The sequence below is a fragment of the Girardinichthys multiradiatus genome, chromosome 11 (genome assembly GCF_021462225.1).
Source record: "Girardinichthys multiradiatus isolate DD_20200921_A chromosome 11, DD_fGirMul_XY1, whole genome shotgun sequence".
NCBI classification, from domain to species: Eukaryota; Metazoa; Chordata; class Actinopteri; order Cyprinodontiformes; family Goodeidae; genus Girardinichthys; species Girardinichthys multiradiatus.
The window spans coordinates 35,661,443-35,686,009 of record NC_061804.1 but is presented as its reverse complement, the minus strand read 5'-3'; the positions used below and the strand labels follow the sequence as shown (position 1 = coordinate 35,686,009).

General features: G+C 39.5%; 1 protein-coding gene across 2 annotated transcripts; it reads left to right on the top strand.

Moving 5' to 3' along the window:
* The first annotated feature begins 735 nt into the window (after positions 1–735).
* Positions 736–16,849, top strand: LOC124876444 (transmembrane protein 47-like). 2 transcript variants are annotated; one of them, XM_047379225.1, is made up of 4 exons: positions 736–776; positions 2,183–2,517; positions 5,784–5,924; positions 13,517–16,849. In XM_047379225.1, exons 1-4 carry the CDS (start codon positions 751–753, stop codon positions 13,696–13,698), a joined length of 684 nt encoding a protein of 227 aa, XP_047235181.1. In that variant the 5' UTR covers positions 736–750; the 3' UTR covers positions 13,699–16,849. The 2 variants fall into 2 exon arrangements, with proteins under 2 accessions (XP_047235181.1, XP_047235180.1); XM_047379224.1 differs by lacking the exon at positions 736–776 and having other exon boundaries at positions 2,136–2,517.
* Positions 16,850–24,567: the final 7,718 nt, after the last annotated feature.

Genomic DNA, 24,567 nt, shown 5'->3' with positions numbered 1-24,567 from the left:
AAATACCTGTCAGTTTCCTTACCATCTTGTCAGTTCCTTTCATTATTTGCCATGCGAGTTCGTTGTTTCTCCTGGGTATCGTCAATTGCTTAGCAGTTTATTGTTTTCATCAGATGCCCTCCCGTTCCTCTTGTGCCTGTTTCTACGTTTCTCGATTAAAGTATCCCCTTCAAAATGAGTCCATTCTCCTGTCTGGCCTTGAGTCCAGTTCCATTATAAACAGAACCATTTGCTAGCCAGCAGATGGAAATATATTTAGAAAATGCATCAGGAGTACAATCATGGATTAGTCCACACTGTATGCTAATTGGTTTTTATCATTTTTGAAAGTAAGACATTTCTTTTCTTGCAATAAGTTAATACGGTATGTCCTGATGAAATTTCACACCAATTTTCAGGAAACCGCTGGCTATGATGAATGCTGCTGCAGGTAAGTCTGACACATGTCATGAAATATTATCTTTTAACAAATGAGCTCTAAAAATAGTGTTAGGAAAGAAATTGGTAAATTATCCTGACTGTAAACCAGAGAAATCTTTAGGGGAAAATGTTACATGCCTGCCCTCTGCTGGATCCTATCAGCATTGCAAAGCGGCTCCAGGAAGAAGGAGTTCACAAAGTAATTCCTTGACACATTTAGAGTCCAAACATCAGTCTAATCAGGTAGGAATGCGTGATTCACAGCAATAAAAGTTAAACAAACCCGCACTGGCCCTTTAATTTTCACTCATCCGAAGAGAGAAGGTGGATATGCTTTTGTCCTTTAACTATATATGGTAAATGTTTTATCATCTATTCTATGTCTTTAATTTTTGTATTTGTTCATTTAGTACTTGTGCTGGTTTTGCATGCATGTCAATATGGTAGTTGATGCCATATTGACATGCAGTGGTGCCAGTTTTGATTTCCCGCTCTGTGACATGTTCTGATCTCTTATATAGGCATGAAAAACTTCTATTTTTCTTTTGGGTGACATTTTTATAAACAGGAGATCTGATCTCCAGTAAAACTGAGATCTGCAGAGCTTTATACAAGTCTTGAAGAATGGTTTACCTTTCGAAATAAAAGACCGTGGATATAAAACTGAGTCAAGGGATAAGGCGTGTTATGTATGATTCTTAAACTCCAACTAGCCTGTTTAGCTGCAGCAAACAGATGGAAAAAGCTTCTGTGTCATATGAAGAACAAGTGAAATGGCTATAGGAACATTACAAATAAACTTCAGACTTGAAACTTTGTGTTATGGGGAAAGGTTCAGACACAGTCTGTCGAAAAAAGAAAAGAAACATGAAATGAAATTATAGCTGCAATGCTTTTTTTAAGCGTTTTATTCCTCGTATAAATCCCGTCAGCGCAGACAGGATTTGGCATCGTTTTTGATTTACTTTGCAGGCTATTATTTTTTCCAGTCAAAAGCACAAAGTAATTTGGAATAACTGACTGACAGTTTGGAAAAGTAGCAGGATTATTTGAGGATTACTAATTTAATATTTACTGGATAGCTTACATATAATTTGCAGGTTAAAATAAATATTCCTAATGCTACAGAATAATATTATCTTTTGAAGAAGTAGAAACCAATTAATAAACTGATCAACTGTTTATCAGTGTTACAATGTTAAAGACAATTACTATTTCCAATAGGTTAATTTACGGTTCTATCAGGGCGGTGGAGCAGTTGGTAGCGCTGTTGTCTTGCACCGATAAGGTCCAGGGTTCGACTCTTTCTGCATTGAGTTGTTATATGGATGTTGTTATATCTTTTGTAGTGGTAACAAATACTACAAATGGTTTATTTTTATTTTTATTTATTTTTTTGTTCTTATGATAATATGATAATACCACTACTACTAATAATGATTATTGTTATCATCATTATGATTATCATTATTATTATTAGAAGTAGAGGTCGTTGTAATTAATTAAATTATTACTTTTTAAAGTGCTTATCTTGTTTTACCATTTAATAATAATAATAATAATTATTATTAACAGTATTGATAAATTGGGTTTATTAGTTGTAATGACAAACTAAACAAGTAATAAATTGTTCAATCTTTTTACAAATTAATAAAATACAGTTACTATTTAACTGAAAAAGTTTAGTATTTTACCGTATTTAAAAATAAAAAATAAAAACAATCTTCTTCATGTGGTCCACTAATACGCTTATTGTGAAAAGTCCATCCAACCGGAAGTGTCCCGGGCAACTTTCCCAGCTGGTCTCAGACAAAGCAGCGAGTGGGTTATGGTGGGAGAAGACGCGCATCGACCTCCGGCTGTTAACTGTAACTGAGAAGATGTCTGTGGACGAGGTTTATGTGTTGCGGCCCTTCAAGCTGATCGCCCTGCTCTGCGTCTTCATGGCGCTCTGCCTGGACGTGGTGGCTCTGCTGAGTCCAGCCTGGGTCACTGCCGAGCATTTCTCCTTGTCTCTCTGGGCGTCCTGCTCCCAGCCCGAGGCTCGGCAACCCGCGGAAGACGCTGCGTGGAGCTGCTTCTCCACCCTCACTTCTGGTAGGAGGAGGAGGCTTTTTGTTTGTTTCTTTTTCGCATCTTTTAGGTTGTTTTACAGATGCTGATGTCTTTAACTTTCCGTTCTTGGAGCTTGGAGCTAATGTTGCTGAACAGAACTCTTTAGATTTTGATCTGATCTGATTTTTGTTTTTTTTGGTGCAAAACGTGATTTCACAAAGCTCTTTCTAAAGAAATTAGAGAGGACGACTTAAATAATTGATAGGAAAGGTTTGAACTCTAGTGCTCCTCATTTAGGGGTATAACCACACAGTGAGGTTTATTAGGGCAGCCATTTGGAAAGTATCAAGTAAAATAAAAATACCACTATTTAAAAATATTTTGTAAATATTTTCTGCTTATCAAATATTTTCTAATTATCAAGTATACACTAACACACCAATGAGCTCAGTTGCATTATGTGTGTTCTATTAGACAGTGAAGACTGATGTTTTACCATGCACCTGCTGCAAAATCCCTGCCACCTTAGTGGGTTAGTTAAAAAATGCACATTTTCCACCTCAATATTGTAGTGCAGAGGAAAAGAGAGCATATCTCAAGTAATTTCTTTACAAGTATTAAACTCCATCAACCAGAAGGTTTTCAGGATGTTTAAATGGACACATTCCGTATCCTCCTCATTTTTGTCTTCAGAAAGCCTGGAGCAGGTTTTATTTTAGCAAATCAAAGCAGCAGAGGAAGAAACTCCCCCCATCAGGGAAGCAAATCTACATTAAAGGGAGCACATTGACTGCATAATGGTATATTACAGTAGCTAGACCACCATCACTTACTCACAATCCTCCCCAGAAACAAAGAGGGTCTCTCTGATACTGTAAATATCCCTCTTATACTGTGGAATGTGTCGGGGTGAATAGGAGGCGGGCCCACTGCTTTGAGCTCATTAGAACAACAGTGGAGTGGGGTGTGTTGGGGTTAAAGGTGCCAATGGCCAAAAGGCAACAAAGGGTGATCATCCACATGTTCTCATTCTCATCCAAGGGTTCTTCAACTTATTTATTTTTGGAGGGGAGTCATGAAAAGGAGGCAGTTCTAAAGAAAATAACATGCAGGTGACTGGGTTGGTTAAAACGGTGTTATAAATGACTAGAAAAACATACCCGTAAAGTGAGATACTTGTTTTTCTGTGTGTCCGAGAATATTTAACGGCATAATAGACTAAAGATGGTGAAAAATCTTCTCTGGAGGTTCCTTCTAAGCATCCTTATACATACCAGAAGTAACACTGACCTAACCCACCGAAAACAACCGAACTTATCCTTTTATGGTTTGGGTTAGAGCACATGGCTGGGTCAGACTCTGTTATGGCACTCTGCTGAACATGGCCAAAAACAAAGTACAGTTTTATCCACCTGCGGCTGTGGAGGTTTTCCTAGGAAAAATACTTGGAATGGAAAGGATGTCATCAGTTTTGCTTTTCTGAACGGAGCAACAGCGGCTTGTTTGGAATAGATCATGTAAATGTTATGTTTAAAAGTCACAGAGGATGATGGAAAAATGTTTGAAGTCACAAGTGGAAACTATAATGAATCAAAATCTTCCAAGTGGTAAGAGCTGAACATGTTGACTTCCATGTGACCTTCTGCAGTAGGGAACACTTGCAGTTGTCCTGTGCACAGACCTGAAACTTTCCCACGTTCACTGCTTCAGATCCATCTTAAAAGATGCAATTCTTTTTGTTCATCAGCCCATACACAATCATCCACAGGCTCAAGAGCGTTTTAGTGCTCAAAAGTTTCACCAAGTGCTGGGTTAAAGTACGTTGTAGCAAACTTTCTTCTTAAAAAGCTTTCACATACCTGCTGGAAGAAACATTTAGGTTCAACCCAGTTGGGTGACGAACATCAGTGGAGAGATTCTTTCAGAAACCTTTGCTAAATACACATTCAGGCTTAGTTCAATCCTGGAAGTTAACAGTTTTCCTAAAGGCACCACTCTTTTGTTGTCTTATGTATGCAGAGGGTAGTGTTCTTTTGGAAAGTTCCCCAGTCTTAGCATTGGTTGTGTTGCTATTTGCTGCTATTTGTTGCTTGACATAAACGCAACCCTGCCTTAGAGATCTGCAGACAATAACCTAAATACATCTTCAAATATAGTGCCCTACAGAGAAACAATTATACCAATTAAACTTTTGTCAGAGTTCATCACATAGCAGCCAACTTCATTGTGTTTTTGAGGATTTTATTTCACAGACCAGCACAAAGTGGCACTTAATGACAATGTACACAGTTTTTAAAAGATGTTTACCAAAAAATCTGAAAAGTGTGGCGTGCCTTTGTATACAGCCCCCTGGACTTTCATATAAACCCTCCCATTATAGCTCTGGCTTTATGTGTAGGTTGGTTGTCCTACTGGAAGGTGAAATGGTGCCCCAGTCTCAAGTCTTTTGCAGCCTCTAACAGGTTTTCTATCAGCATTGCCCCGTATTTAGCTTCACCACTTTTCCTGTCCTACCTGGGGAAAAAAAGCATCCCTACAGCATGATGCTGCCACCACTATGCTTCAACATGAGTATACTGTCAGGGTGAGCTGAAGTGTTGTTTTCCACCACACATAGAGTTTTGCAAAGTTCATTTGAGGTCCAGTCTGATCAGAGCACCTTCTCTCACATGTTTGTTGTGCTGCCTACATGTTTGTTTGCTAGCTGCAAACATGACTGGCTTACTTCTTGCCAATATTCCACGAAAGCCCAAATTTTTTGGAGTGCACAATTAATAGTGGCCCTGTCAAGAAATTTCCACCTGAGCACCGGATCTCTGCAGCTCCTCCAGAGTTACCATTGGTTGTTCACTAATGTTCTCTAACAAACCTCCGAGACCTTCACAAAACAGCTGGATTAATACTGAGATTGGATCACACACAGGTGGACTCTCAATTTACCAATTACACAGCTTCTAAAGGAAGTTAGTTTGACTGGATTTTATTTGGGGCGATCAGAGTAAAGGGGGCTGAATACAATGTAACACCAATCATTTGAATTTCTAAAACCCAGGATCATTTTACTACCGCTTCACAATTATGTTCTACTTTGTGTTGTGTTCTTCTAAACAGCTGCTTGTTGCTTGTGTTCCTGATTCTCAGCTGTTGGCTTGAGTCTGCTCTGCTCTGTTCGGCGCTCTGTGTAGAATTAGCACTTTCTTTGTGTTGTTCAACACAACGCTTCAGTTCAGCAGTGTAGCACTCTAAATCAGGTTTTTGTTGTTTGAGTGGGATGCTCCTCTCTAACCTGCCTGTGTCCTATCCTGTAGACTGGCAGATTGCCACCCTGGTGCTCCTGGGGGCCGGCGCGGTCGCTACCCTGGTGGCGTTTCTGATGGCCCTCATTTCCCTCTGCTGGGGCAAGAAGAGACAGCACTACCGCATTGTGGCGGTGTTCCTCTTCACTGCAGGTAGGTGAGCCTTTCAGCCTCTGAATGTCGAGTTGAGCGAGCATATTTGGGTATGGAAGAGCCAACCTATTTGCATTTCCCACAATAGTTTCCATGCATGCTGTTTTGCACCCATTAAACAGAGGAAATGCAGAAATGGAAAAAGAAAAAACATCAGAACAAGTTTTGATAGTTGAGCTCATTTTTTTGGAGGGCTGCTGCTGCTTGAGCCAAGAATAAGCCGCTGCAGAATTTGCAGACTTACCAGCTAAAGTAAAGTCATAGAGACAGCTCTCCCAGCATTGCCTCATAGGCTGGAGTCTTGCTTTGCAATTGCTTTATGGAAAGACCTTTAGGACCAAACCAAACTCTGTAGCTGAGGAGGGAGGATCTAACTCTGAAACATATAATTAGGAAGAATGATGGAGACACATTCTTCCAATTAGAATATAGAGACTGTAATAACTGAGCCATGGCTCAAGCCTCATTTCGTTTAACAGTAGTAAAACTCTAACTACTCACTATCACAGCACGTTACTCATAGTGACTTCAAGCCACGTCAAGCTCCAGAATAACATTAAAGTATATCAGAAACAGACATCCCATACACTACAGATAAACCTCCTCAACAGTTTCACTGTGTGAAGAACACTTTATGGTTTTCAGCATGGAACCTTAATGACACATTTAGTATGTGCTAAAAGAAGTACCTTGGATGTTTCTGTACACACGATGAACAATTGCAGAAGTCCTACTAGGCCCTTAGTTAAAACGGTTCAGTGTCAAATGTTTATTATATGTTTGAATGAGAGGAAGAAATACACAAAAAGTTGGAATTCTTTAGAAAATGCTGATTTAAAAAGGTCTAACATTAACTCTTTCACAATTTATTATACAATGACAAAGTTCAGTGTATCATATTGGGACTTTATTTGATAGACCACCCTAAAGTAGCCCATTATTGTTAAGAATTAGAAAGATGATTAGTCTTTAATTAGTTTTAATTTTTGACATCTAAAACCTACAGCTGTAAGTCTTTCAGACTAAGTTCCTAGCAGCTTTGTACATCCAGATAGTGACATTCTTGCCTTTATTCTAACAGAATTGCTCAAGATCTGTCAGATTTCATAGATGGCGTCCGTGAGAAACTATTTACAAATCTTGCCAAGATTTTCAATTAGATTTAGGTCTGGACTTTGACTGGGCAATTCTAACATACTATGACATTAAATAAACCTGTAGTTCTGGCTATATGTTTAGGGCTGTTGGCCTGCTGGAAGGTGAACCTCCAGCCTCAGATCTCGTTTCCAGCCTCTTACAGCTACCAGAGCACCTTCTTCCACATGTTTGCTGTGTCTTCTTCAGTTTATGCGGCAAACGAAAATTCTTATGGCTTTCTTTCAACAATGGATTTCTTTTGGCGGTCTTTTGGCGCTTTTATAAAGTAAATGCCTAATAGCTGTCCTGGCATCCAATTCCTTTGCCTGAGTTCCTCTATAGTAAGCATGAGCCTCTTGGCGGCTCTCTGTGTAATGCTTTCCATGCCCGGCCTGTTAGTTTAGGTGGATGGAACATCTCCAGCTGTGGCATTCTCTTTTTTATTTCAGATAAAGAGTTGAACAGAGTTCTGTGAGATTTTTGAACCTTGGGATATTGTTTTATAACCTGACCCTGCTTCAAACTTCTCCCTGAGCTGCCTTCTGTGTTTCTTGTCTTTATGATGCTGTTTGTTCTCAAACAAACCTTTGAAGCCTTCACAGAACAGTGAAAATACTTTCTTTCTCTGGTGTTATTCAACTGTTTTTGCAATTTTGAAAGAAGATAGCAAACATTTAGAATTTGTTTTCAGCTTCCTTCTCATTTATACAGAGATTTTACCACATTCTCCATTTCTTCTGATGATAGAATGCCAAAGTTCTTTGAAAGTTTACATTGGGAAGCATTACTCCTAGGTTGTTGAACTGTTAGGGGGTTGAGCTCTCTGAGGTCATTTACTGACCTGTTAACACCTAGCCTAATTAGCGTGGTGGACCAAAAGGACCAACATAATGCTCAAGGCAAAAGCCTGCAAAGGATTCACACAGAAATAACTAGTTTAGATAATAACAATCAACAAAAAAGAGTTGCAGCCTGGTGTTTCTTTGACTTCACGTTGAAAACAGTGGATTGTAATGATGCTGTGATCTGAGCTCAAAGAGATCAAATATCTGAACTCCATTTCCAGGCTTTTGGACCACATATTTCACATATTACAACATGAGTCTGTAGTGAAACACGCTAAGTCCTGAACTGGCCAATCTTCAGTTTTGAGCCATCATTCATCAGAAACATTTGGCACAGTTTGAAACAAAGTACAACTGTGAAGTAACATGAATGGCGTAAATATGTAGGGGGAAAAAAGCTTTTGGTCCACATATAAACTTGGTTTCCTTTTGAAAAAACCTAAATAAATGGGGGGTTTGCAATGGTGTCGCAAAAAGAACCCAGCGGCCATCTTGGAGAATACACAATCGGCATAACCGTGGCAACACATACAGGAACTCTGAAAAAAGCAAGTATTTAAGACGGTCTTTAAAAAAGGACAGGATTATTTTCAAATACAATTTAAATGGCTCCTAGGTTTTAATTTGAAAAACTAAAACTCTGTAAGCTACACTGCAGTTCAGTAGGCTTTGTAATCCACCCTGCCTAAAATGATAAAACCGACAGGTACTGTTGAGATGTTTTTGAAAATATCCGTGTCTGGGCTAAGACATTATTTTCAAGCAATTTAAGTTTCCAAAATAGATGTCTAGCCCACATTTGTGATTTATCAGTAGGCTTAGACCTTGAATCAAGCCCAAGTACAGGTCTGGTGACGTCAAAAAACAGTAAACAAGCCCTTCTTCAGGAAATATGACATTAACATAGACTATCCAATCCAATTTATTTATAAAGCACATTTAAAAACAACTTAAGGTCAACCAAAGAACCTTGATATGATCGGATGAGAACAGAGTGTAGTTTTGAATCATCCTGTTCCTCCTGTGCTAGTTTTATTTACAATACTTCGTCTCAATGTCTCCATGTAGTCGATGTGATTTATGGTCGCGCCCAATGAATAAAAAATCGTTTTAACTCATCTCTTTGCCTCTGAGTGTCACAGTGTCCAATTTTTCCAGGCTTTTTACCTTTTTCTAAAGATCAAAGTCTAATAATGCATAAGTTTGCATTAAATTGACATGCTATATCTTAGATCTGCCACTTCACACATTGACTTTAACATATTACCTACCATTATCTGGTTGTTTTTTTTTCACTAACTGAAAGTCAGTGTATGTAACATGTGGTTCTACAAAGTACTGAGTGAGAGAAGCTTAAAATATTTGCATGTCAAACTTCAGATTTGTAGTTGTAATTTTTTTAACTATATATAATTTTCCTTCTGGTTCACAATTATGCACTACTTTGTGTTGGTCTGTCACATAAAATCCTATTTAAATACACTAAAAACTGGTTGCAATGTGACAAAATGTAAAAGTTTTCGTGGGGTATAAATACTTTTGCAGGATAAGTAAGTGATCGACGATTCATTAAATCAGTTTTGTTATTATTTTACAATACCAGCATGTAGATCAAGTATTAGAAATAAGATTTTCTGCTTTGTGTTCAATGACTAATGGGGTCTTAACTGTATAGCTAGTTTGTATTACTGTAAAAATTTGCAAAATGTAACATCTTAACACTAATTGCACACATTGATAATGAAGCTTTGTCTTGTTCCCGCTCTGCAAACAGCTGCTACAAAGGAGCACTGTAGTCGTGTGAATGGCTGTGGCCTTCCCTGTTACCCATTTACTGAAATACGTGGGAATGCCGTGTTATTCCTTCCTGTGTGTAATTGCCTTAAGAGCCTGGCAAGAAATGTCTCCACACAGACTCGGAGTCCTCAGCAGAGCAGCAGCAGAAGGGCTGGATTGTTAAACGCCTCTTGGCAGGAGGACTGGGACTCTATGGTATTTATTTTCTTTCCAGAAATATGACCTGAGTGCGCTTGGTCTGGCCTCAGTCAACAAAACCACACTCTCGGGCTTCTGCCGTTTCCACCCATACACCCATTGGAAGGAAAAGGTGGAGGCACATTTAAAGTCAGACCTTTCCTCAGGAGTCACTCAGCATGCATGTAAAGTAACTAAGGCCATTGGTTTGAATGCTTTTGGTTCTTAATGCAAGGGAGGAAAAAATTATTCACTATGAAACCAGAATAGCCTTCCTCCATATGTGAGGCGGAGATTAAAAGAATAATGGCTGATGTTTGTGACTTTTCAACTCTTCTCTGACCGAAAGAGCTGAACAGGCCTTATATTGTAGGTGCTAACATATGCTCTAAAAGTTAGTTGCTGTCAGGGAAAAGAAGAGAAGCCACTTCAAACAGCCCTCACTTTCCTGTGAGTGAGAAAGCTACACGGATGTGTTGTACAAAGCCCATCCTCTTTGGAAAGCTTTCTTCTCTCTATGTGATGTTGTCAGGTATAGAAACAAAGTATTGCCTAATAGTGAAGTGGAAGGACATTGAATTATTGTTTCTAGTTTTTTTTTACATATTTAAACCTTAGTGTGTCATGCATTTTGTTATACCCCTTTTAGTCCAGTAACCCTTAATACAACCAACTGCAACCAGTTGTGCCCCTTAAGTCCCAATAAAATACAGACAAAATGTAAAAAAAAAAAAAAAAAACTTGGGGTTATGTACATAAATATTTAGTACCAAGGAATAGGATCACTTCAAGCAGCAGAATGAATAACGTATAATAATCATTCATCACTAATCTTTTATTGTATAACCATGCTATAGTTACCAGTAACATGGTTACCAGTTTAACATAACAAAAAAACATCTTCCTGCTCTTCTCTTATCCATCAGCTCCTATTTATAGCCAAAAAGTAAACCTTCAACAATTTCACAGCAGCCTGGTAGCTGTTTGATGTATGTGCTTTCATGTTGAAGGTCATTAACTTCACCTTTACTTGCTTAAATCATGATTTGTTTTATACACTGAAAGGCTCCCCAATGCTTCAACATATTCCTGAGGTTTGTTTGAAACGTGAAAAGACTGAAGACATAAAAAAAAAAAATCATTAATCTTGAAACAATTTCACTTTCTGAAAGGAGGGAAAGATGTTAGGGAAAAGGTACAGAGGAACCACTACTAAATAATGTGTAAAATACCTGAATAGACAGAGGCAAAATCTATTGGAAAAAAATTTGATTTTCAGAAAAATTGCATTTTTAAAGAGAAGGAGAGCGCATGTTCTAGAACAAAGAAGGTAAAAAAGAACCAGGATTTTAGTTAAAGATCTTATGTTATTGTGTGATGAGATTGAGTTATAACAGGGTTGTGTGGTGTTGATATCAGCAATCATTATATTACCTAGAGATGTATCGATCAGAATTTTGTTGCCCGATTTCTGATCACTTGATTTTGTAAGTTTGACCTCCCAGTCATGCTTTGGCCAGTTCTAATTTCTCTTCAACCACTACAATATATGAGATTATAGCAACAATATAATATAAAATGATATAACCGCAGCATTCAAAATATTTTGTTCTAGCCTTCCTGCCGTGAGTGGTCATTGTTTTATTTATATTAGGAGCGGAAGCCATGGAACACCAATTATGTGAGAAAGCTGTCGCTGTAAAACAGTGTTTTACTAATATTTTTAAACAAAGACCACATGGGTTGACAAAAGTTTTTGCTTCTTTTATCAGTAATTAGCATTGTTAGCATCAAATCAGCTTCTTTTAGATTCTAGAGATTGTATACACTTAATATAGTTCTGGAAGCAACATGTTGTCTCTGGCCCTGTGCACATGACAACAATCCATTAAAAACGGGATTGTTTTTCTGTTTCTGTTAACACATCTACATGACAACATTTTAATTGAGTGTGTTAGCATTTCTAACACACTGTTAGAAACACTAAAAACAATGCAATTTCTCTGCTACCCCACTAATAGCCGGTATGTTCTTTGAAACTCAACAACATGCGCATGCGTACAAACACTCCCTGCCTAAAAAGGCACCACCCCTTGATAAACTTTCAGCATGGCAGGGACCCAAATATTCGTATGGGAAGAGGTTCAACTGTTGCTTCAATTATAAAACCACCAAATTTCAAGAGGACATTGACTGGGAATCATGCCAGCCGAAATACACGGATATATACAAAGATTATTTTAAGTAGAGCACAAAGTTACGAATGTTCCTGAAGAACTAGTAAGTTTTGATCTTTTGCTGTTTTAAATAATTATCTCTTGAACAGGTCCAGCTGGAAGAAGCAGTTAGCTTTACTGCAATATTACTTTTTCCTAAATATCAACTCTGAATGCTGTGTAATGTGTGTAAGGTAGGGATTACTTATACCCAGGGGTGAAAGTACTTTTAAATTCTGGCCGGTACTTAGGGGCGGAGCCAGAGCCTGTCTGTATAAGGCAGAAATCAGAATCACTTGACAATGTGAACAAATAAGTTATTGTTCACTGCATTGTGATCAAGTTTTGATTTCATTTAAATTAAAAATTTGACAGTTCGGTTGTTTTCGAGGTTTTTATTTAAAAGTCTGTAGATGGAAAGTGATTTATTGTTCGTCCTGTCCTAATGCAAGGGGCGGTTTTTTGTTTTTGCACCACCTGTGTAAAATCTCCCAGTTCATTAAAACGAACGCACCGATCTCCTTGGCAAACGCTCTGTTTTGGAGGTAAGCGCGCATGCGCTCTCGTGTATCGTATGTGAAATCTCTGGTCATAAGCGGTGTTTTCGAGCTGTACTGTGTTGTTGTAATTCAGCAGAATAACATGAAACACAACTAGTTTCTCTCCCTTTGCTTTTAACTGGGGTATTTAGCAGCGAGCAGACAGACATTAAATGTAACGGTGCTCGTTTTAAACACTGGCCGTTCTCAAATGCCTCGAACTCCGAGGGGAGAGAAGCAAAGCAAGAACATTGAGGCTCCAGCATAGCAGAACAGTTCAGAAACTATTTGGAATGAGGGGAAAAAGCTATATTTATAAACAGATTAACACGTGTTTTAGACTGCCTATTGGTAGCGGATCTGATCTTTGTGAGCTCGTGAGTTTTTGCTGCCGTAACTGGTTCTGGAGGACAGCTTCATAGCAGATAGCCGTTCTTCCCTCTTCCCGGTACTGCGTACCGGCGCAGAATCTTTTAGTGGTACGCAGTACCGGACTGTACCGACTCACTTTCACCCCTGCTTATACCTACCCCAAACAACCATAAGGTAAACCATTAGATGTATTTACACATCTGAATACCAAACAGGAATAAAGTACTATTTTAATTTAAAATGGCTTATTGCCATATTGGAAAAGTATTAAATCCTATAGGAATTTATGTTTTAGAGATTTCACTCATCATTTGGATGGAGGATGTTTATCCTACTAATTAATTAAGTTTTTGCTAATTATTTCATTTCAAGCTCAAAAACAAGAACGTTTTATGATTACCTCAGACTTCAGACATTTAGGTTTATGTGAGCAATTTAAAATGCAACTCTCAGCTTATAAATTCCTTGTCCATTAAGAAATAATCTCATGATTGCCTTTCTGGTTTTAGTTGTTTTGCAGGCCTGTGCCCTGGTCCTCTACCCGATCAAGTTTATCGACGGAACGGTTCTACAGACCTATCATGAGTTCAATTGGGGCTATGGACTCGGCTGGGGAGCCACCATCTTCATGCTGGGAGGAGGGATCCTCTTCTGCCTGCGGACGGACATTTATGAGGATGCCATGTATTAGTAAAAACCCTGATGTGCTGCTGAAAATGCACACATAAACACATAGAGACTTCTTCTTGCTCTGAATACGGCCTGCACATGAGCGCAGACCCTAAGTCTTGTTTTTGCCTCCTGTCTTGCTCTCGCTGTTATTTTTAGACAGGTTGTGTTGGTGCTATTTAGGGCAAGGGCTGTGAAAGTAAATCTCCACCCCCCCTCCCGCAGTCACACACAGCTGCCGGTGGCTCAGCACAGCTGCTTTTGGGGGGCCGAGGTGACAACACTAAAGCACAGAGAGTTTTCTGGACTGGCTCGAGCTGCTGGACGTTTCCAGGATGTTTATTGTTGAAATAACACAGACCCGAATGGGCTGGGGCTTAGTATTCACCAGGACTGACTCATCTCCACATTTCCTGTTTTGTTTTTTTGTGTGTGTATTTATGGCATCATTTCTTTCTTGCCTGAGTAAATTTTCCCTCTGTGTAAACTAAAACATGTCTAATACATGTAAATTAGACCCAATTTATATAGATGTGTAGCTTCTATGAAAAATCCCCCTAGTTTGTCCCATACAATCTATAAATGCGTACAAAAATGCTTCTGTTTATTGCTTGAAGGGAACATTTTGACATATTTGGTTAAAAACCACTTTAATTATCTGGATCTTATTCTATTGAGGAAACCAGGGGCTATTTAGTGGTGCCAACAGGTTGCTAGCCTACCACTAGCTATTTCATGGTTCACTACAGATCACATTTTGTTGCTATTGACAGCTCACTCATACTCAGTGGAAATTCATATTTATTGTTTGAATTTGTCACCTGTCCAAACTAAAACATACAGAATCTAATGGGGAGTAAGATTGTGACATCGCACTGTAGCGCATCTCCATGTTGGGTGCTAATGCAGCTACATCATATAAATCGTAAGATTTATGTGTGCTGAGGTTGAAATCCCATCATTAACCACAGGATATTTTCTGTTAAATTCCAGAGATATGAAGAAAACATGGATAATTGTTATCCATGTTTGATAAAATCATGTTTGACCTCGCTAGCAGTTTAGGCACCCATCACCACAGTGTTTCAGTGTGATGATGAAGAAGTTACAATTCTTCACAGAATTATTACTAATGCCAGAGCTTTGGCCACATTGTGTCCTGGAGATGTTCTGCCATTCCACTAAATTTGAAAGAGACAAATAAAGACAGGTATGCATAGAAATCCTCCATCCATGAGTTATCTGAAAAATATGTTTGGAATTCTCCTGTGCCCTAACCTGTGCCCTGTATCCTAATTTTATTATGATGACAGGCCTCTCTCCAGATAAATACAACCATCCTCCTTTAAGTCTTCCTTCCATCTTTTTTTTCCCTTTTTCATGCAGTCTCTCTCTCTCACTCACTCACCCATCCAAAGTCCCATAATGCAATGCAGTTTGATCTCTGTGTGGTCTTTAAAAGACATTCTAGTTTGTCCTTGAAATTATGAATGCGTACAATGCATTTCTACTGCAAACTAATTAGATCTAGGCTGAGAGCATTACTGGGTTTTATTATTGTTTTAGGCAGCATTTTGACATGTATTTCTTTGAGTCCCAAAACAAAAATCCCTTTACTGATCATCGTAATGTAAATATTTCCTCTGTCTAAACCAAAATATATCTAATACAGTTTTTTTCATGAAATTAATGTGGAGATGATTTCAGGTTTCTAGCTTAAAGCTAGCTAACTAGTGTGTACAATTCATAAAATTTAGCTTCAGTAGGCTACATGAAACATTTTATTGTCACATTTTGCTGTAGTTGAAGAGTTTACTCAAACTCAATGAAATAATATGCACAGTTGAATTATTTTCCCTCCAGCTAACTTCATTTATATAGCTTCTTTAAAAAAACTAAGAATTTAAAATAAAGGCTCATTCTCTGCAGAACTTGATGACATACTGAGGAGTTAATTACACATCTAAAACAGGCCTTGACTCCTGTTTTAGGGCCTTGAGTCCTTGTGGACTGGAGTTGGACTGACCTGCTACAGACTAAACAACAATGAGCCACTGAACCACTTCCATTATCTGGAGCACATGCCTCAGAGGAAGCCAGAAGCTATTTAAAGAGGCACCATGAGGCTGCTAGCTAGCTAACTACATGAAACATTTTGTTGTTCACTACCAGAAAGATTTTAGTGACACTTTTTACAGCAGTTTTAAGAGTTTAGCTATACAGTTAGGCTTGAAAAGAGTTTGATAGTGTTGTATACAGGTAAGATAAGGTGAGTAGTTATTTTCTGTAACCATTTCATGACACATTATTATTAATATACATCCTCCTAGTTTAAATATGTTCTCTTGTTTTGCTCATTTTGAAGTGACCAAGAAAATGGGCCTCTGTCACATATGTATATCCCAGGAGAACAGGAAGTCATGGATTAGTTGCTAAAAATTTGCTAAAAAACAAAAGGTTACATTAATATAATTTGAGTTGTAGTGGCGCCACCAAGGAATGGTTTTTTTTGGGTTTTTTTTTTGTAAAATTATTGTATTTTCCTCCACTAAATAAATGAACTGCGATCTGAAGTTGTGTTTTCTTAGTCATATAGTAGATTATTATGTAATGCAGTTAAAGGTGAATTTAGTTTAAATATTTTTGCCAGAGGGGACTTTAGGTCTACAGCTGTAATATGCCAGAAATACCAAATGGACAGTAGAAGCACACAAAATAAAACAATTTTAATTAAAAACTATTAGTTTCCTTTAGGAGTGAAACATTTTTCCTAGAAAAATAGAAAGCATTGCCACATCTGAGCTGGCCGGTGAAGCCTTTCTTCAATCTGCAGCAGTTGAAAATGGATAAACATTTCCCACAGCTGCAGCGGTGTGAAAACCCAACAGCTGTGAAGAGTATTTACACCAGAATCAACTACTCCCAGGTGGGAAGGAGTCAAGATTATTCTCCTACTTGAAAAGGGTTTCTGTGAGTTGTGCAATGTTGTTTTCTGAATCTGTGACATGGGCGTCTTGTAATCGCTCTCTGGAATCTTAGAAATGTAACTTACAAGTTAGAGGTGAGGAACTTTAAACCAGGCTCATATGATTCCGTTTTTTATAAAACATAACCTTTTGCATGCTGGCCATGTTTTTATTAGTTACATTAATAAAGAACAGATTGTAAAATCATGTCAGAGCAAGTTGAGTATTTTTAAACATTACAATAATCAGAAATATTAAGAACTCTCCTCCCACATGTAACCCAGTTTATCCTTGAACTATGCACATTCATTATCTGGAGTCAGTGTTTTTACTTTTAATCAGCAGCAGAAGGTTGTAAAATGCATCATCTCACTGATGTGTAGTAAGGGTCAGTAGAGGGAATGTCAGTGGGCTTTTCATGCTCAGGCTTCCACCCACACAATTACTCCTACTTTTGTATTACATCTTTGAGTATGGAAAAGTCATTTGAACAACATGAAACGTCTCAACAGAAACAGTTTTGGCTTACTGGTAAATATAAAAACCAGTTGCTAAATTCCCCAGTGTCCTGACTGTTTTACTGGGTGATATATTCAACATCAGCTATATTAACAGTCTTCTTCTTCCACCTAGTGGTTAGAAGTTGTGTTATGAAGTTGTCATAAAACATGGTATACATGCAGAGCCACTCAGTTGCAATTCAAGATGTTTATCTTGCATTTTTCTTTATAAAAGTTAACAGCTGGTCCTTGGAGAGAAAAACAATAAGTTAATGCTGTTTTCATTGGCGTATCCTTTTGGCCCTGCTATCACCATGGCTTGAAAGGATACTATAAAGTTACTTATATGTTGTTTTTCTTATAACCACTCATTCTCTTTTCTGAATATTTTTCACCCGAACCATTTTCTATAACAGCAGAAAATAAGTGAATCCACTAAAGTTCAGCAGCAAATAGGATAGAACGAAGCTTTTAAGGTAGATGATGAATCTTGCAGCAATTGTTTGTCAAAATTTGTTTGCACTGAAGAGACTCTGGCCTGAGGATGTTAGCCTGGCCCCTGGGTGCAGTAACCAGCCAGGCCCTGCATGCTTTCTCTCTGCAGGGACAGATTCCAGTTACTGAGCCTGGGGGACAGAGACAGACGTCGGCTCTGACAAGCTGTCACCTGAGGGAGAAGATTATTGTTTTACCAATGCATTTATGTTTCAAATTTGCTGAAAATGAGCACAAACTTTGAAGTTCAGACCTGCAGTAGTCCAGTGCTGCTGATCCTCAAGAGGACATCCTGTGCACATAAGAGTCAGCGAGCTGCGAGGCAGATAATCTGACTGAGAAGCAACACCTCGGCTGTACATTACCCTGCTACCAATCTATTATCAAGATTGGCTCCGCCAAAATTACACATTAACCCAAATAACATTACTCGCTTCTCCTCTACTATCGCTCCTCTGCAGCTCTGCAGCCCAGAGGTCCATTTAACAAGCATGCATTTTTGCTGAGGGCTGTGAATGGTACAAATTCTACCCTCAAGTAACTAGTGTTATCTCTTTAGGGTAATAAAATTATCTAACTATCTTGCATAATATTCCCCTTTGTAACACAGCATTTAGATAAGATGTACAGCAGTGTGTGCACAGTCCTTATTCACAAACTCAGCACTCTTATTACCATTTATCTAAGTTCATAAATAAATACACACCTAAGCATAGATTTGAAGTAAACAACTGTATGAGCATGGCTACATGGCATGGGAAGCAGTCAGCTGCCGTAGCTGACCTTGAGGATGTCAATGAATGTTGGATCAAACACTGAGAGCTGTGGTCAGCTTACAGCCAGATGGTTATTTTCTCAACAAGAGAGAGTGTCATGCAGTAAGCAGATTTGTGATAGGTATGTATTAGTTGAGATTCCTACTCCTGTTAAAGTTGTCAAAAACCTTAAGATAATTGCAGTTTTTATTGTTGTTTAATATGTTGTGAATTATTAAAGTCCTTAGTAATCATCTGATATTTCAGAGAGTTCATGATCCCATGCACTCCAACAAGGTTCCCTGGGCATTTGGAAGAAAGACAGGCCAACAGAACGTCCTCCATCATACTTAACAATGGGAATGTCTAATGGTTGTCATGGAGACTTGGTGACCCCAAGATGTCACTCTTTTCTGCAATTCCTTAATAATGAGATACGGTTGGCTGGATAGTAGCAAAATACACTTAGATATTCCTTTCGTACTTCAAAGTTTACTCTGTGCCACTTTTTATCTATGCGTTAGGAAAATAGGAGGCTGTAGATGACTTCTTAACATATCCTACACACTGATCCAGTAACTCCTAAGCTTTGTATCTTCAGATTGACAAAATAATAGCAGAAGAGACTCATATTGCTAAGCATTGCTGCCAATTCAATTAATAGGCATATAAAGACGACACAAACAGCATCAAAAACCAATACATTGTTTTTTTTTTATACATGTTTAGGCCTTTTTTTGTGGCACTGTAACATTTATAGCCTAAATATTAATTTATTTATTAAATGTGTTTTGTGGACCTGGAGAAGGCATTCGACTGTGTCCCTCCTGATGACCTGTGGGGGGTGCTCCAGGAGTATGGAAACGGGGGCCCTTTATTAGGGGCCATCCGGTCCCTGTACGAGCGGAGCAGGAGTTTGGTCCGCATTGCCGGCACTAAGTCGGACCTGTTCCCGATGCATGTTGGACTCCGGCAGGGCTGCCCTTTGTCACCGGTCCTGTTCATAACTTTTATGGACAGGATTTCTAGGCGAGCCAAAGGCCAGAGGGGGTCTGGTTTGGGGACCAGTGGATTTCGTCTCTTCTTTTCGCAGATGACGTGGTCCTGCTGGCCCCCTCTAGCCAAGATCTAAAGCATGCACTGGGGTGGTTCGCAGCCGAGTGTGAAGCGGCTGAGATGAAGATCAGGTCCTCCGAGGCCATGGTACTTGACCAGAAAAGGGTGGCTTGTCCTCCTCAGGTTGGAGGGGAGTTCCTGCCTCAAGTGGAGTAGTTCAAGTATCTCAGGGTCTTGTTCACGAGTGAGGGAAGAATGGAGCGGGAGATCGACAGACTGATCGGTGCGGCTGCTGCAGTAATGGGGGCGCTGTGCCGCTTCGTTGTGGTGAAGAGAGAACTGAGCCGAAAAGCGAAGCTCTCGATTTACGGGTCGGTCTACGTTCCTACCCTCACCTATGGCCATGAACTTTGGGTCATGACCGAAAGAACGAGATCCCGGATACAAGCGGCTGAAATGAGCTTCCTCCGTAGGGTGGCCGGGCACTCCCTTAGAGATAGGGTGAGGAGCTCGGCCATCCGGGAGGGGCTCGGAGTAGAGCCGCTGCTCCTCCACATCGAGAGGAGCCAGTTGAGGTGGCTCGGGCATCTATACCGGATGCCTCCTGGACGCCTTCCTCGGGAGGTGTTCCAGGCACGTCCCACCGGGAGGAGGCCCAGGGGACGACCCAGGACACGCTGGAGGGACTATGTCTCTCGGCTGGCCTGGGAACGCCTTGGGCTCCCCCCGGTGGAGCTGGAAGAGGTGTCTGGGGAGAGGGACGTCTGGGTGTCTCTACTGAGCCTGCTGGCCCCGCGACCCGGTCCCGGATGAAGACGATGAGTACGAGTACAAGTATTAATTTACCATTTTATTTTTCGTTATTGTTTAATTTCTGATTGTTGGTTCACAACCCCACAGTAGGGTTTTCACCTTAACTGGTGAAATGACTGGTCTGATTACCCTTAAAAAGGGATAAATAAGTAAAAAACAAAATACTTCAGTTATATTTGTATAGAAATTGTGATCAGTGGCCCATCTTTAACAGGGATGGCATTAAATGTCATGAGAACCAGTATATAACATACATTAATGTTGAAAAATTATTGTTTTGGAAAGAATGGACTCTGAACAAGTCCCTTGGTCCTGAATTCATTCTTTTCCAGGAATGGTTTACAAACCTTTACTTAATTCCTGGTTTTAGAACAGAAAAATGTATTTGCCCGCTTACTGATTTCTTCACTTTTTCGTTGTTTGTGACACTTCACCCTAGCCACTTTTGGTCCGCTTTAAATGGACCAGAGTTCGTTTCCCTCCTTGGTCCGGACCTTTTGTGCAGGTGTGAATACACTCAAGAGAACCCTGGTCCGGACCAAACAACCGGACCGAGACCCACTTTGTGAGGTGGTCTCGGTCCGTTTCCAAAATGACTCTGGTGCGGTTCGCTTATGGTCTGAATACAAACCGGCCCCGATCCGAACCAACTACAAAAAGCGTACGTTCCTTTGGACATAAAAAGCCACCGTAGCCGGTAGCAAAGGTGTGTGTTGTAAGGTAATCATACCTGATAAGCTGTGTGTTGCTTAGCAACTCTACTGGCTTGTTGTGGGACAAGGCACGTAGAGAACGTCGGCGTTCAGCACGCATTCTCCGACGGGGTTCTAAACTTATAAATGGAACGTCTCAAAGTCTGTGTTGAATGAGCTGCTCTCCACTCTCACAATAATATTGCAGCTTTAATAACGGCACAAATATGCAGAACAGAGGTGCTGCACGCAGCACGTCTACAGATGTTTTCCTAAATTTCCGGGTCTGTGCTCTGTCCCGCCCCCATCATTTCTGTCCAATGGGAACAATGTTCGTCACCCGCGTGGCTTTGTTGACAAGTAATAGTTCACTTGCAAAAAGTACAATGTGAAAACAAACCGCACCAAATGAAAAACATAAAGTTCGCTTTTGGTCCGGAGCAAACAAGCAGACCAAAGGACGTTTCTGGTGTGAATACACCCTTAAATGTTTCAGATAATCAAACTAATTTTAATATCAGGCAAAGATAACAGTAGTAAATATGAAATACAGTTATGACTTCATACACTGAGAGGAAAAACTTATCCAAACCAACCTGCCCCAATGAGAAAAAGCAAATGTCTCTAAAGCTATTAAGTGGTTGGCGACCCCTAGCTGCAAAGACTGCCATCAAGCAGTCATATTTTTCACTGAGCCCATATTTCTGTATCACAAATGTGTGTTTTTCTTTGGTCTAATATAATATTGTAATCCTAAATGTTGTGTTTCCATTAGCTGTAAGCGTACAATCATCATAATTAACAGCAGGCTGCGTGTAATTAATCTATATAATGTGTTTTACTTGGTGAATTAAGTTACTGAAAAAAGGAACTTTTCAGCAGTATTTTAATTGACTAAAGATTCTGGGTTGGGGGTAACCTGCTCCTTTAAATGTCATCAGCACACAAGATGCACCTACTAAACACAGTGGGGAAGCAACTCCTCACTGACTGTATTCTGGATGTAACTGAGAGAGATGGGCACCAGAGTTTGCCATTTGTGAATAATGCTTCCCTCTGCGGTTCACTGGAGTTTCAAAGCCTTAGAAATGGCAATGACTTTGTTTATTCTCTTTTATTGAATTTCTTTTAAATGAAGAAAATGCTTGTATTTACTTCATCTTAGTCAGATGTTAAAATTAAATTTCAGTTAAAAAAAACAAAAAACCTCAAGAAATACTTTTTCACAAAACTGTTGAAAAGATGTGAAATACTGATAGATCCTGTGTACAAGACTTGTAAACACCAGGCTGTATTTAATCAAAGTAATATGGAATCAGTCTGACATTATTTTAAGACAGAATCCAAAGACAGGATCGAAAGCATTGGTTTTCTGAATACACATTCTGTTTTTTGTCATGTATAAAACACATAAAACAACACACCTTGTTCTTATGACTGAGGTCAACATTATGAGGGATGCATCAAATCTGAATGACTGAATACAATAATATGGTAAAATCGAATAAATAAAAAGTACAGTGTTGAGTAAAGCAGTAGATGTGAGTTGTAACTGGGATTCATCTTTTATGTTTTATAATGTAGGTGGATTTTTTTGTATGAGAGACTGAATATTCTTCTACCACTGAAAGCGATATATAACATTTCTGTACTCATGTTTTATTTTGCTTTCTAAATATGTTGTAGTGGATTCAAGTCAAGTTTAAAAATGGGCTGCTGAAAGATTTACACAGCTCATGAACTCTGAAAAGTTATCACTTTTTTCTCTAGAAATTCTAGTGAATTTGGCAGCACACTATGGATCATTATCAAGTGGAAAAGTTTCTGCCAAGTTTTCCTGAAAGAGGGAGAAATCTTACCTGTCATAATTTATGGTGTCCAACGGCACTTATTCACTCACCCAGGTCATGTTCTCACCAGCTTTTTAGCTCACACACCCCTGCAAACTTTGTCCTTCGTTCTGTCAAAAATAAAACACATTTTATCAAAAAAAAAGTGAGTAAATCTCAAAATTCTTATACAGGTCCTTCTCAAAATATTAGCATATTGTGATAAAGTTCATTATTTTCCATAATGTCATGATGAAAATTTAACATTCATATATTTTAGATTCATTGCACACTAACTGAAATATTTCAGGTCTTTTATTGTCTTAATACGGATGATTTTGGCATACAGCTCATGAAAACCCAAAATTCCTATCTCACAAAATTAGCATATTTCATCCGACCAATAAAAGAAAAGTGTTTTTAATACAAAAAACATCAACCTTCAAATAATCATGTACAGTTATGCACTCAATACTTGGTCGGGAATCCTTTTGCAGAAATTACTGCTTCAATGCGGCGTGGCATGGAGGCAATCAGCCTGTGGCACTGCTGAGGTCTTATGGAGGCCCAGGATGCTTCGATAGCGGCCTTTAGCTCATCCAGAGTGTTGGGTCTTGAGTCTCTCAATGTTCTCTTCACAATATCCCACAGATTCTCTATGGGGTTCAGGTCAGGAGAGTTGGCAGGCCAATTGAGCACAGTGATACCATGGTCAGTAAACCATTTACCAGTGGTTTTGGCACTGTGAGCAGGTGCCAGGTCGTGCTGAAAAATGAAATCTTCATCTCCATAAAGCTTTTCAGCAGATGGAAACATGAAGTGCTCCAAAATCTCCTGATAGCTAGCTGCATTGACCCTGCCCTTGATAAAACACAGAGGACCAACACCAGCACCTGACACGGCACCCAGACCATCACTGACTGTCGGTACTTGACACTGGACGTCTGGCATTTTGGCATTTCCTTCTCCCCAGTCTTCCTCCAGACTCTGGCACCTTAATTTCCGAATGACATGCAGAATTTGCACAACAGTCCAGTGCTGCTTCTCTGTAGCCCAGGTCAGGCGCTTCAGCCGCTGTTTCTGGTTCAAAAGTGGCTTGACCTGGGGAATGCGGCACCTGTAGCCCATTTCCTGCACACGCCTGTGCACGGTGGCTCTGGATGTTTCTACTCCAGACTCAGTCCACTGCTTCCGCAGGTCCCCCAAGGTCTGGAATCGGCCCTTCTCCACAATCTTCCTCAGGGTCCGGTCACCTCTTCTCGTTGTGCAGCGTTTTCTGCCACACTTTTTCCTTCCCACAGACTTCCCACTGAGGTGCCTTGATACAGCACTCTGGGAACAGCCTATTCGTTCAGAAATTTCTTTCTGTGTCTTACCCTCTTGCTTGAGGGTGTCAATAGTGGCCTTCTGGACAGCAGTCAGGTCGGCAGTCTTACCCATGATTGGGGTTTTGAGTGATGAACCAGTCTGGGAGTTTTAAAGGCCTCAGGAATCTTTTGCAGGTGTTTAGAGTTAACTCGTTGATTCGGATGATTAGGTTCATAGCTCGTTTAGAGACCCTTTTAATGATATGCTAATTTTGTGAGATAGGAATTTTGGGTTTTCATGAGCTGTATGCCAAAATCATCCGTATTAAGACAATAAAAGACCTGAAATATTTCAGTTAGTGTGCAATGAATCTAAAATATATGAATGTTAAATTTTCATCATGACATTATGGAAAATAATGAACTTTATCACAATATGCTAATATTTTGAGAAGGACCTGTAATAGTTTTTATTCCC

What these genes read in the sequence shown, in the direction of transcription:
- LOC124876444 (XM_047379224.1), top strand. Translation starts at nt 2,151, where the DNA reads ATGTGGTCCACTAATACGCTTATTGTGAAAAGTCCATCCAACCGGAAG. An exon ending in CTTCTCCACCCTCACTTCTG is followed by an intron (nt 2,518 to 5,783) that starts GTAGGAGGAGGA and finishes CCTATCCTGTAG; the next exon opens with ACTGGCAGATTGCCACCCTG. An exon ending in GGTGTTCCTCTTCACTGCAG is followed by an intron (nt 5,925 to 13,516) that starts GTAGGTGAGCCT and finishes TTCTGGTTTTAG; the next exon opens with TTGTTTTGCAGGCCTGTGCC.